The sequence below is a fragment of the Episyrphus balteatus genome, chromosome 2 (genome assembly GCF_945859705.1).
Source record: "Episyrphus balteatus chromosome 2, idEpiBalt1.1, whole genome shotgun sequence".
NCBI lineage: Eukaryota > Metazoa > Arthropoda > Insecta > Diptera > Syrphidae > Episyrphus > Episyrphus balteatus.
The window spans coordinates 67,047,334-67,059,712 of NC_079135.1; the positions used below are offsets into that span (position 1 = coordinate 67,047,334).

The window sequence follows — 12,379 nt, forward strand, 5'->3', positions numbered from 1 at the left end:
CCCGCAAAATTTAATGATTTTTTAAAATATCTTTTCCTACCACTAGGGATCGCGCATTCCAATGCAAAAATTTATGCTTCCTTGTAATGTATTTTTTTTTTTATTTCTATTCAGCGCAGAGTTGATACTTATAAGGATTATATAAAATAAATTAAGAAACTAAACTAAAGTTTTAAACTGAAAACTAATTAAAAAATGTTTTTACTCCGTAGGCCCTGATCTATAGTTTGTTTTTTAGGTTAATTTTTTCAGGTTTCAATTGCAATGAGGAATTACTATTGGAGGCTTTTTACAGAAAAATAAACGCATAAATTAATTAAAAAAAAAAACAAAATGCAAAATTAATTAAACAAAAAAAAATGCAAGATATATGTGTTTTATAAGCCCATTTTGTTTTTTTAAATTTTAATTTTCAATGCGAATGCGCAACCGCGACCCTTAGCGGTCATTTTAAAAACTAAAAAAATCTTTTTATCCTTTTTTGAACCCAATGCAACTTTTGCGGGGGGTATAATTTTTAATTTAAAGATTCTTTCACATAATAATAAATTAAATTTATTCTTGAAAGGGGTCCGCCAACTGACAATTTTTTTGCTAGGGGTCCGCACACTCTAAAAGGTTGAGAACCGTTGAACTAAACCAATTCAAAAATTAAAGTATGTACTCGCAATAACAATTTGGAGTTTAAATCGTCTGAAATTGGGCGCTATTATTTTACAAATTGTTCCCGACAAAATGCCTAAAAAATATATGATTTTCTTATTCTTAAGAGCCGATTTTTCAATCTTTTAATAAACAGTCAGTCAGAATAAAGATATCTTATAAGGCTCATAAACAATAATTAGATAAAAACATTGAATTTTTCAATCAAGAAAAATTATTCTACAGAATAACAAAAAAAATGTCAAATTCAAAAAAATTCAAAATTAAACGTCATTTTTATTCATAATTGTTTTTTGTTTTCTTGTGTTCCGCTGTATTTTTTTCAAAATTTCTTTCAAACCAGCTTTGACAATTAACACAATATTTTTTTTGAGATTATTCCTTAGAATAATTTTTATTCGTCCCTGAAAGAAGCAGATAGTTTTATTCCAAGGAATTAGCTATATCTGCCTGTTAAAAAATTGATTTTTTCTCTATCTAGGGAATAAGTAGGTACTAACTGACTGTTTAACTGGCTATTGAAAAATTGGCCGTAAGGCCCATAAACCATCATATAACAACATTGAATTTTTTAATCAAGAAAGATCACCCATTCAGCTATTCTACAGACTATAAAAAAAATTCTAATTCAAAAATATTAAAAATTAAACGTCATTTTTATTCATAATTGTTTTTGTTTTCTTGTGTTCCGCTGTATTTTTTATCAAAATTTCTTTCAAAACAGCTTTGACATATAATTGACACACCATTTTTGTTAAGATTATTCCTTAGAATAATTTTTATTCTTCGCTGAAAGAAGCAGATAGTTTTATTGGTCTATTAAATGTGTTTTTCCTAGGAATAAGCTACATTATATCTGACTGTTGAAAAATTGATTTGTTCTCTATCTTCGAAATAAGTACTTACTGACTATTGGCCCTAAATCAAACAAATCACAATACTCACTCCACTCTTTGTACTATTTATTAAAATAAAAATAAAAGGGTGCTCAACTTGTAGGTATTGAAAATGTGAGAGTGTATCTACTTGTACTTATTTCTTTTACAAAGCAGGGAATACTGATAATTTTAGTTTTAGGATCAAGCAAAATGATATGAAAAGTAAGATATACGTGTAATCCTATTGAAGCAAGTATAAATAGTTCTTTAAAATTGCATATTTCTACAAAACCTATTGTTATATTTAACTTTAGACTTTCAAACTATAAAAATTCTTAATTTTGTTTATAAGTTGGTATAACTTAAATAGTAAATTAAAATAAGTGTTGTTTTTTTAGTCTTACAATACTTAACATCCCAATATTTGTTGTCTTCTCAAATTAAAAGCTCCATTATTTAATGCATCCCTAGCTTAGTCAATAAAATTAAAAATTGATTATTAATCTACCATATTTTTTTTGTGTGTGAGAACTTTTTTTTATGAATAGAACATTTAACACACCACATTGGTTAACCATTCATTAAACAATACCACCCACGATGATACTTCATCGCTTCAGGTTTAACCGCTCCTTATAGCTTACCCTTAAAATCCCAAATATCCTTGGACTCGATTCACTTATCAATGACATTAGCAAATCAATTATTGATATTGTTACAAGAGATCCATCCATAATGTTCCATCCAGATGTGAAGTAGGCATCCGGTCCATAGAACATTCCAGTGGCGACCACCTGTTAACAAATGTATAGAAAAAAGAAACAAGCTTAGATGAGGAAATAATGAACAATTGTATGTAGGAAACTGCATGTGTGTGTGTCTGGGTCATTGTGTATGGTTAAGACTCAAGCAGACTTTATAGGCTTTAAGGAACATAAAAATCCAATCAACGAAATATCCAACTGAGGGAGCCGCCACAGTTGGAGTTCGACAATAAAAAGGATCAGGTTGGCCTTCTGTGTGGTATAGAATGAATGCCTTTGGGTTATTCGAGATATCCTTGGTCCTTTATTGGGCGACAATAAACACAGAACAAACACTGGGCCACCTATTACATACACTTAACAAAAAAGGGATTTGAGAGGGTATTTTACCTTAACGAACATTTCCACCGTAAATACTACTGTGAACACGTAATTGGCTGTGCCTAGGAATAATCGTTCAGGGCTATTAGGTGGTATATTTGGCCTTTCCATTGCCAGTGTTATACAATTGAGGGCGATAAACAGCAAAACAACGTTGTCAAACCATTTTTGATTCACAAACCAGGAACATATCTGCCGAAACCTGTGGAAAAAAAAAAATATGTAACAACAATAAATTGGATGCTCATAAATCTATATCGATTTGGGTTGGATACAAAACTCCGTATAAAAGCTATTACCCACTATTTGTATAGGTATTCTTTAACGGCTTGCGTTATTTTGCCTTTGGAAGGGCTTTTATTATAACTAAGAATTGTTTTGAAAGTGAGACTTGTGTTTTGCTCTTCATAGCTCAACCGAGGAGCGTTAGATCATTGACCTCATAAGGTTAAAATTTGTGTCAACTGATAAATCAGATGAAATTAAAAAGGTAAAAAAATATATAGTTGGCTCTTTGGGCCTTAGTGGCGGATTTACAAATTTTCAAGATATAATCTGTATAGTTTTTGCCGTTCTTGTCCCTACATTTGTCATATCCTACATTATTTTTACGATGCAACATTTTCGTTGAAATTGCACGTATAAAATAATTTTTGGGTAGGTATATGTTTGAGCTAATCGAATATCAATCATGTAAACGTGAATAAATAAAAAAATTGCCAGTACTTTTAACCGGACTCGATCTTTATGTATTTTGATGCGCTTAATTAGAATCTAGGGCCTATTTCACAGCTAAATTGTTTACATTTGAAGAATGAATTAAAAAAAATTTTTTTTTTATTATGGACCAAATTTGTATACATATTGTATGTGTGTATTAAAATTTTTTAGTTCTAAGAGCAAGTTCGTGCGACCCAGGCGTGCATGCTAAATAAATTCTTGAAAATGAATTACATTGTATTTGTAATAAGGTATCTATAAAATGAGTCTTCAATCGTTATTGTAACCATCATAATACTGCATTATACTTTTCAATCAATGGAACGTCGAAATTCATAGTACCTACTAGTAAAAAGTGAGAAAAAAGCATGTTTTCTTCGAGAACCCCGATCAAATATTGGGAGGTCATTTGCTTGACATTTTATTCCAACATTTGTTTGCAAAAAGTTGAATTGGGGTTTGAATTTAATAAATACTTTTGTTAATTTTATTTGAAAAAAGGATTAAAAAGAAGAAAGAAAACAGAAAATAAAATAATGAAAATAAATTCATAATTTTTGTTTATGTTTTGTCGACTTTCTTCATCTAACTGACAGTGGCGTAACCAGAATAAATTTTGTAGGTGCTGAAAATGTGTTCAATACTTAATAATTGAGAGGATAAATGTACGAAAAATTTGTCTCTATTTTTAATTCCTCTTTGATCGAGAGTGGAGCGCTGTTCTGCGGTACTATGTAAAGTAGTTTAGTAGCATTTTACTGCTCTCGACAGCTTCGTACTACTGTCTCTTCCTTTCACATTCAAAGTAGTGTTTTTTCAAAGTTCCAAACATTTTACACAAACATCAAGGTTTTGAGTCATCCTTAAAAAAACACTTTATTTCGTTTTGGAATTGAGGACTTTGTCATTTGTGCTGAATTAAAACTGTTAACAGATTTATTCCTATCACGTCTAGTTTTTCTACTCAGTACTCACCACAATTTTCGATTTAAACGCCCATGTTCCGCAATTCGACCAAAAGTGAATTGAAATCACTTTTCAATTTTACGTGAAATGAAATAAAATGTTCTACATTTCGATCGATTTCAAACACTTCGAAATTGCTTCGAACTTTCAAAACTGAAGGATCATCCATTTTTATATTGTTTCTAAGTGAAACAATGCTGCAATGGATGCAATTTAACTGACAATTTTAATGAGAAAAGTAGCAGAATTTAAAAGAAAAAAAAAAGAAGATACATTTTGCAAGACAAATTAAATAAGTGAAATGTAGGACTTGGGTGATATTATTGCAAATTTTAAAAGAATAATGAATTAGGTAAAGTGTAAAGCGAATGAGCCTGCAAACACAGATGCAGTGCGCCATTCCCAGTGAACCTATCTATCCAAAAAAGTTATGAATTATGATATTTCATGCCTCATGTGTTTTATGTTTTTGTATTAAATCAACAACAAATAAACATTACAAAACAATAAACATATATTAGTTTTGATAATATTTTGCCCGAAAATTGCACATTCATTGAAAAATCACCAAATTCACGAACAGAAACAAAGTGAATTGAATTCGATCAGAAAATCTAAATGAGTGAAAAAATGCATAACACCTAATTTCACTTTCCGCAAGTTAATGCACAAAAATGCATTACGTGAAACTCTCAAATATATCCAATTATATGTTTTTTTGTAATATGTTGCTTTTTTAATCCAAATCAGAAGCGCAAACTGGAATTTGCTTAAAGAAACCATTAGTTATGTTGACCACTAAGATTTTGAGATATTAAAAATTTCTATTTCCAATATCTTTGAGAAAAATGTTATTTTTGAAAAAAATATATACTTAAGAATATCAAATACGGCGATTTGAGATTGCATTAAAAGTTTTGCAAAATTTAACGGTGATGTAATTTGACGTCAAAGGTCAAATACTATAAAAAAAATCTGTAGAATTCCGAATTAAACTAAAATCAGAACAAAATTTACGCCAACCCTGAACGTCAGCTAAGGCTCTTATTCAAACAAACAAAAAAAGCCGTTTCAGAATTTGGAGGGGACTCAAGCATCTAAGCTGCCCCTTAAACTCTAAGATTTACGAACAAGTTTTAGTTAATCATGCTCATTATGTTGAAATCAGCTAAATAATAACATGATCTTAAAGGCTTGGGGGCTTGAGCCCTCTCAGCCCCCCCCCCCCCTCCCCTCAATACGCCACTACTAACTGATGAGCCCAACTGTTGAACCTGGGCGAATAGTCCATAAATGTTAGGCATTTTTCAGCCCAATCTGCGGAAAAACTCCTACTGGGCTGAATTTTGGTATATACCTTCGTTACGACCTTTTGACCTCTATAACTTCTAGCGCCGGCACGATATCAATGGCGATTTTTCACATCTTCATTACAACGTCGTAACGAAGGTATATACCAAAATTCAAACTAGTAGGAATTTTTCCGCAGATAAAACCTAAAATTACTGGGCTAGAAACTCATTTTGGACTACAGGGCATAAAAACTTTTTAAATTGAAAAAAATATTAATGTAAACTTTTTATTTAAAAAAATGAAAAATTGTGAGGATGCTGCAGAATATGATTAATACAGTATTTAATATTCAATAGAAGTAAACATTATTCAATTTATTTGAAAAAAAAAAAAAAAAATACGAAACGGAAATCGCAACGTATAGAGCAAAGAATTAGTTTTTCTGTATAAAAATTAGATTTGAAAAAAAAAAACATGTGTGCTACCACAAAAAGCTTATAGGTTCACCATAGTATAAAAATCTCCCAAACCACCACTATTCAAATCAATAAGTTCGTCACGTTTCAATTAAATCCCCGGCATACAAAATGTTCTTTTTTTCCTTTTTTTACCAAATCCTAGAATCAAAAATATAAAATATCAAAAAACAGCAGAAACAAAATATAATAAATCCATTTGAAGGCATTTACACTACCCTATATATACGGACACCAACTGAATTAAGTAAAAACCGAATTGAAAGACTTTGGAATCAGTCCATAACTTTTTTTTTTCTGTTGTATCTAAAATCACCACCCAATCCGTATACAAAAACTCCCGCATCAAGTTTAAAAAATCCTTACCTATTGTCCTCAGGAAAAATGTACATCGAATACGAGTCACGTTCCTCGGTAAAATTTGTTGGCTTAAGGCGTTCTATAAGAATTTTTATCTTCGAAACTCGCTCCGAGTTTGTCAGAATGGAATGCGATTGCTGTTGATTTAGGTATTTTTCTTTCTTTTTTGCTGCCTTTTCATCTTTGGCCTGTTGCATCACTTCCGGTTCATTAAGATTCGACAGTGATTTTTGCCATTTATCTAAATCAATTTTTGAATTCGTATACGACAATGATTTTCGATTGGCCTCCAAGTTGTAAAAATTTAAATTCGACGCCTTTCCGAAGGCTATTTCAATAGATGACATTCTTCTACCCGAATAGTTCTTTATCGAGTTATGACGGTTTATGTTCTGGTAAAATTGAGAGTTATTGTAAGCACAGGAAGCACGTCTGCCTGAGCCACTGCCACTTTCAATGCCACCAGTACTGCTTGCCACTGATAGACGACGTATTGAATTTTGGGGACTATTTTTGTTGGTGTCTTTAGTGTTGTTTTGTATACGGTTGGCTGATCGTAAAAATGGGTCAGCTCTTTGAGTGCCCTTCCCAAGTAACTGGGAGGAGTCTCTTCCATTATTTAAAATAATATTTTCCTCATCAACTTCTGCCGAACCATCGATTGGAGGTTTTTTCTTTTTCGAACTCGAACGTCGAAAACGATTGAAGCTCGGTGTTCGCTGAACTTGAGGGTTTATGATAATTCCACTGCTATTTGAATTTGCTGAATTGGGTGTGGATTTAAGTTGATTATCGTCAGCAGATGATGGAGAAGTAGTGGAATTCTTTGTTATGTCATCTGTTAGATTTCGATTACTACCTAATTGATTAATACTAGTATTGCTTCCTAAATTACTAACACTCAATATGTTCACAGGCGCTTTATGTGGCATCACTGGAGAGGGTGGAATGAATTCAATTGAAGGAATACCTTCATCTAATGAACATTGAGCGTTGAGAAGTGTCGGTGGTTTAAGAAGTGAAGGCGAACTGTGACTTTGCTGTAGGTAAGAGAAAAAATAAAAAATTAAAAAAATATATAAATTTTGATTTGAGAATACTAAAAGTACCTTTAAGACACTTTCTAATCGAGCTGTTGCTGCTTCGAATTCTTGCTGATTCCAATTCTTGAAAGTCGTTCCTGACTCAAGAGTTGTATTGGGTGAGTCTTGTGGTGTTGCTGCTGTTGTCATTATTATGGGTGGGTCTCTTACTGGACGTAGTTTTGTAAGTTTTGCGCTCTCACTGCGGCGTTCCTTTATGGAATATGTCTAGATGGAAAATTAAGGTATTTATTATATCTGTTTTTGAAAATGCATTTGATACCTAATAATTGTATAATAAATGGTTAAAAAAAGGCTGTTTAAATAAAGTAGTCATTAAATGATTCGGTCGTTTAGGCCAAAGAGTTGGTCGTCTAGGCACAACAAACTTTAATCTGCGTGTGGAATGTACAAGCATTAAACAGTTCATATAGAACATGGCTGGTATTTTAAAGAAAATAGCCAGTAATTACCGCATACCTTTCCGGTGTGGTCATTCGTTTACGCGTTTTCTCAAGTTTTGGATTATTATAAGTGCGAACTGAGAAATTCCGCAAGTAGTCAGACTTTCACTTGAGAAAAATCTTGACATGAGTGACGACTAACGACTACGAATAAGAATTAACTTAAGGGAATGCTTAAGATATTTTTCAGCTTGAGTAATGACTATGAATTTCGCCCTTCTTCAACAATAATATTTTTTTTTTCCAAAACAAACGAGGTATTTTTTATGAAAATCAGTTGAAAGTGAGCGAGAAAAAAATTTTAAACAATTTGAAATCAAGTAAAAAATGCAGAAATTTCATTAAGAACAACCACTAAATTGCATTGTGCCCAAATTTTCAAATTTCTGCGCCTGGGTTGAAATCGTTTAATATTTTTTTCTTAGCCAATTTTCAAAAAATAACTCGATTAATTTGGAAATAAATATTATATCTGTATATATTTTAGATTTTATTATTAACTAAAAAATAAATTAATACCTTTTTCAAAATTTTTCTATCATCCTCCAGTAGCCTACTAATGTCTTTTTCTGATGACTTTTTAACAGCTGAATTAGACTCATTGACTTGATAATCAAGGGTTGGCTGAAGCATCCGTTGTTTTTGAATATTGCACTTTGGATCGATTGTTATTTCAGTTGCGTCATTAAGCTAAAGTGGAAGAAATTAAAAAAAAAAAAATTAAATGTTATATCGTCGGTGAAACCAGAAAAGTGTGTAACTCCATTTTAGCAAATTTTATAGGAGAGCAAAAAAACAAAATCGTTTTGAAGGCATTTGTATGAATTTTCATTTTCTTATTTGCTAATAAAATAAAAACTATGAACTTTAAGGGGATTCTGAGTTTGAGGAACGGTAGGTATTAGGTTTGTCTAACAGACGGCATTCAAATCTAATTTTCAGAAAATTTGGAGTTACACACTTTTCTGGTTTCACCGACGATATGCAAAAAAACAGAGTTACGAAATGAATAACCAACCTTTCTAACATCTTCAGCACTATGCCACTTATTGCGAATTTCATAGTAGCTTTCATTGGTTGATGATGAATCCGAAGTACTTCGTGATTCGTCGTACATTATATCACTGTAGTTCTCAGCTAAAGTCTCTTCACGGAGCTTTTTAACCAATTCTCTTTGCTCCCGTTCTCGACGTTCGTTACGCTGGAGACAGAAATTTAAAAAAAATTAATTTGAAATTTATAGAATACATTTTTCCCCCAATTTTTATCCAATTTTTCGGTACAGTGTAGAAATCTTTTTGTTGCAATGAGTACACATTTCGTACTCATTGCAATTGCCCACTTCTGTAATATGTTTTTTTTTCAGTTCATTATATCAATTAAGTTTTGGAAAATTAATTTACATGAATATGTAGCTTTTTTTTAAGATATACAAAGATTACAGATAATGGACCGAAAAATCAGAAACTGCACATTCTATTCGACTTCGTGTTCGTACCTCTGAACTGAATCCTTCAACAAGAATAGCAACAAGCAAATTAAAGAGAACATAATTGCCAAATGTCATCAATGCCACGAAGTACAATGCTGCCCAATGGCTAGTCTTTTCCATGCCATTGAACAGAACTACGTTCCAATCCTCTTGTGTAAGGATCTACAATTTGTCGTCCATTAACATAACTCATAATAAAAAGCTCATTCAATAATATAAATTTTGATTTATAAAAAAAAAAAATTAGAAAAAGCAAGAAATTTTGAAAAATAAAATCTATTATACTTTTTTATTTTTATTTTAATAAAATTGTCATTTTGATTGATTTTAGTAGCAGCAAACCGACGTGTGTTTAGTTAAACTTGAAAAACTTTTACTTCATACCAGCATTACAATAATTACATATAAATATAGAAAAGAAGTCACAAAAATTGGGGCGGTTATATTTTTTCGAATGCAGGAGGTTTCTAATTTTGAAAAAACAATTTAATTTCATAATAGTTTATAATTTTTTAATAATTTAAAAGGTGGGCCTTTAACATTCTAAATAATTGTTATATTTCTGTCCATCTAAATAAAATAAATTTCGAAAAATCATTCTTCAAATAATATATAAATTCTTAGCCGTTTTTGGTTTTTGGGTATTAAAATTTTAATAAAAGGCATTCAAATTATGTATAATATGTACAAGTTAAAAAGGAATTCCGCTATAAGTGTGCACTGGCCTTGCGACTTAAAAAAAAATGTATAAACTTTGTAATTAAAAAAATGCCAGTCCAAGCTTAGGCGTCAAATATTTAAAAAAAAAATTAGAGTTGAATTTTATTTCAATTTTTGTTATCAAAAACTTGAGTAAATCTAATGAAAAAAATTATCACTTTGGGCAAGATTATAGCTTGCTTTAGATGTTTTTATAAAACAACAAACATATGTTTTAAATGACAAAATTTCTAAAATTAATATTTCTTTTAATTCGCTGGTAAAATTATTGAATTTCTATTAATTTTTTTTAATTCAAATTATGATTGGTTTCAAATAAGATTACATTTATTTCATACCTAAAAGTTTACCGATCGATTCGCAATAATTTTTAATTGGTCGTTCATACCGAAAATGTTGTCTTTCTCATCTATTAAATTAGTGTATTTTTGTGTTAAATTTTTTTTTTGCGAAAAACCTATAACCTTTTTAAAGTAGCAATAAATCATGGAAAGAGTGTCATATAATATCAAACTTTTTGAACTTTGGAATTAACAGTATGAAACTTTTTTTTGGGGTGAAAGTTTTTGCTTTATCTTTTAAAATATGAACCTTAGAAGAAAAAATCTACGTTCGACACTTTACATTTCTAACGATATTTTTGTTTTATTGTTTTAACCAACAAAAATTGGTAAAAAATACGCATACGCCACAGTGACCGTTTAAATTTAAATATTGAAATAAAATAAATTTTGAATAAATTTTTTTTTCGTTGGACGTTCTGTTGATCTCTTAAATGATAAAATAATGACAGTGTTGCTTTATTTAACGCCTAACCAGTAACTGGAATTGGAGTGTAGAAAAAAGTTTAGTCTCGAATTGATGATAAAATTTCACAATTGTAACATTTGGAGATTTTTTATTTAAATTTCACCAGCGAATTATAAATAATAATTTTTTTAACACTATTGTAGGTACTATGTTTTATCACAAAACTAAATTCAGGTAAAGATTTCATTATTTTTTTTGAACGAATTTAAATTTAGATATACGTAATGTAAAATCTGAATGAATAAAAAGCATGCTTATAGCTTATATTTTGCAAAGTATGTAGGTTTTAAGCTTTTGTACAATTCTATATGAGAAAGAGTGAATTCTTAGGTGCAAATAATCTAAAATACAATAAAAAAAATATGATTTTTATTTTTTTTATATTTTTTTTTCAGTAACTGCTGACTAAAATTTAATCAAATTTGAATAAAACTAGCAAAGGACTTAATTTGTAACTATATCAATTTTATATTAAAAAAATATACGTTAGCTTACATAAGCTTAGTAAATAATAGTACAGGAAAGATAGACATTTTCGTGGAACGAAATACAGGACGGCTTAATTTTTCAAATCTGAAAAAGGGGTATTAGAAAAGCTTAAGTCCTGGTTTTCGGGACGCCACCCCCCTGGCGAAATCCGCCATTTTGGAAAACGCGAATCACTCTATATCTCCAAAACTATGGGTCCTATAGAAATGGTTGTCAGACCAAAGTTCTTGGAAATTTAATTATCTTTTTCTTTGTAGTACATTATTTTTCTCAGCGGGCAATAGTTTTGAGGTTATGTTGTTTTAATTTATTTTTTTTCGGTTTTCTTAAGATTATAACAATCACAGTACTAGTTACATAATTTTTTAAACAGTAAAAGTTATAGACCATCAAATTTCCAATAATTTGGTATATTTTCAAAAGTCATGCGATGTATGAGTCGAAAGTTATTGAATTGAAAACTATAGTCTAAGTACAGGAAAGTTAGTAAAGAAATCAGGCATTTTGTGGAACGAATTAAAGGGAGGCTGATTTTTTCAAACCTGAAAGAAGGGTATTAGAAAAGCTTAAGTCCTGGTTTTCGGGACACCAACCCCCTGGCAAAATCCGCCATTTTTTAAAACGCGAATTGGTCTATATCTCCCAAACTATTGGCTTGATCGAATAAGTTACTGAACCAAAGTTGTAGGTAATATAAATATCTTTTCTTGTGCATGCACTGTTTTTCAGCGAGGACAACACTTTTTAGGTTATGTTGTTTTATTTTTTATTTTTTCTTTTTTTTTAATTTTTCTCAGTCTCTATGATAGAAACATAATCAT

The 12,379-nt window shown here is 30.5% G+C and overlaps 1 protein-coding gene across 1 annotated transcript in view; it reads right to left on the minus strand.

Annotated features, from left to right (window-relative positions):
• Positions 1–12,379, minus strand: part of LOC129911653 (voltage-dependent T-type calcium channel subunit alpha-1H) — a 228,411-nt gene that overhangs the window by 6,293 nt on the left and 209,739 nt on the right. Inside the window, exons 18-24 of the mRNA XM_055989517.1 lie at positions 9,546–9,701; positions 9,066–9,248; positions 8,567–8,737; positions 7,611–7,811; positions 6,508–7,541; positions 2,696–2,888; positions 2,186–2,335 (exon numbers count right to left, since the gene is read on the minus strand). Of these exons, the coding sequence (XP_055845492.1) occupies positions 2,186–2,335; positions 2,696–2,888; positions 6,508–7,541; positions 7,611–7,811; positions 8,567–8,737; positions 9,066–9,248; positions 9,546–9,701 (2,088 nt within the window). The remainder of the gene's footprint in view (positions 1–2,185; positions 2,336–2,695; positions 2,889–6,507; positions 7,542–7,610; positions 7,812–8,566; positions 8,738–9,065; positions 9,249–9,545; positions 9,702–12,379) is intronic.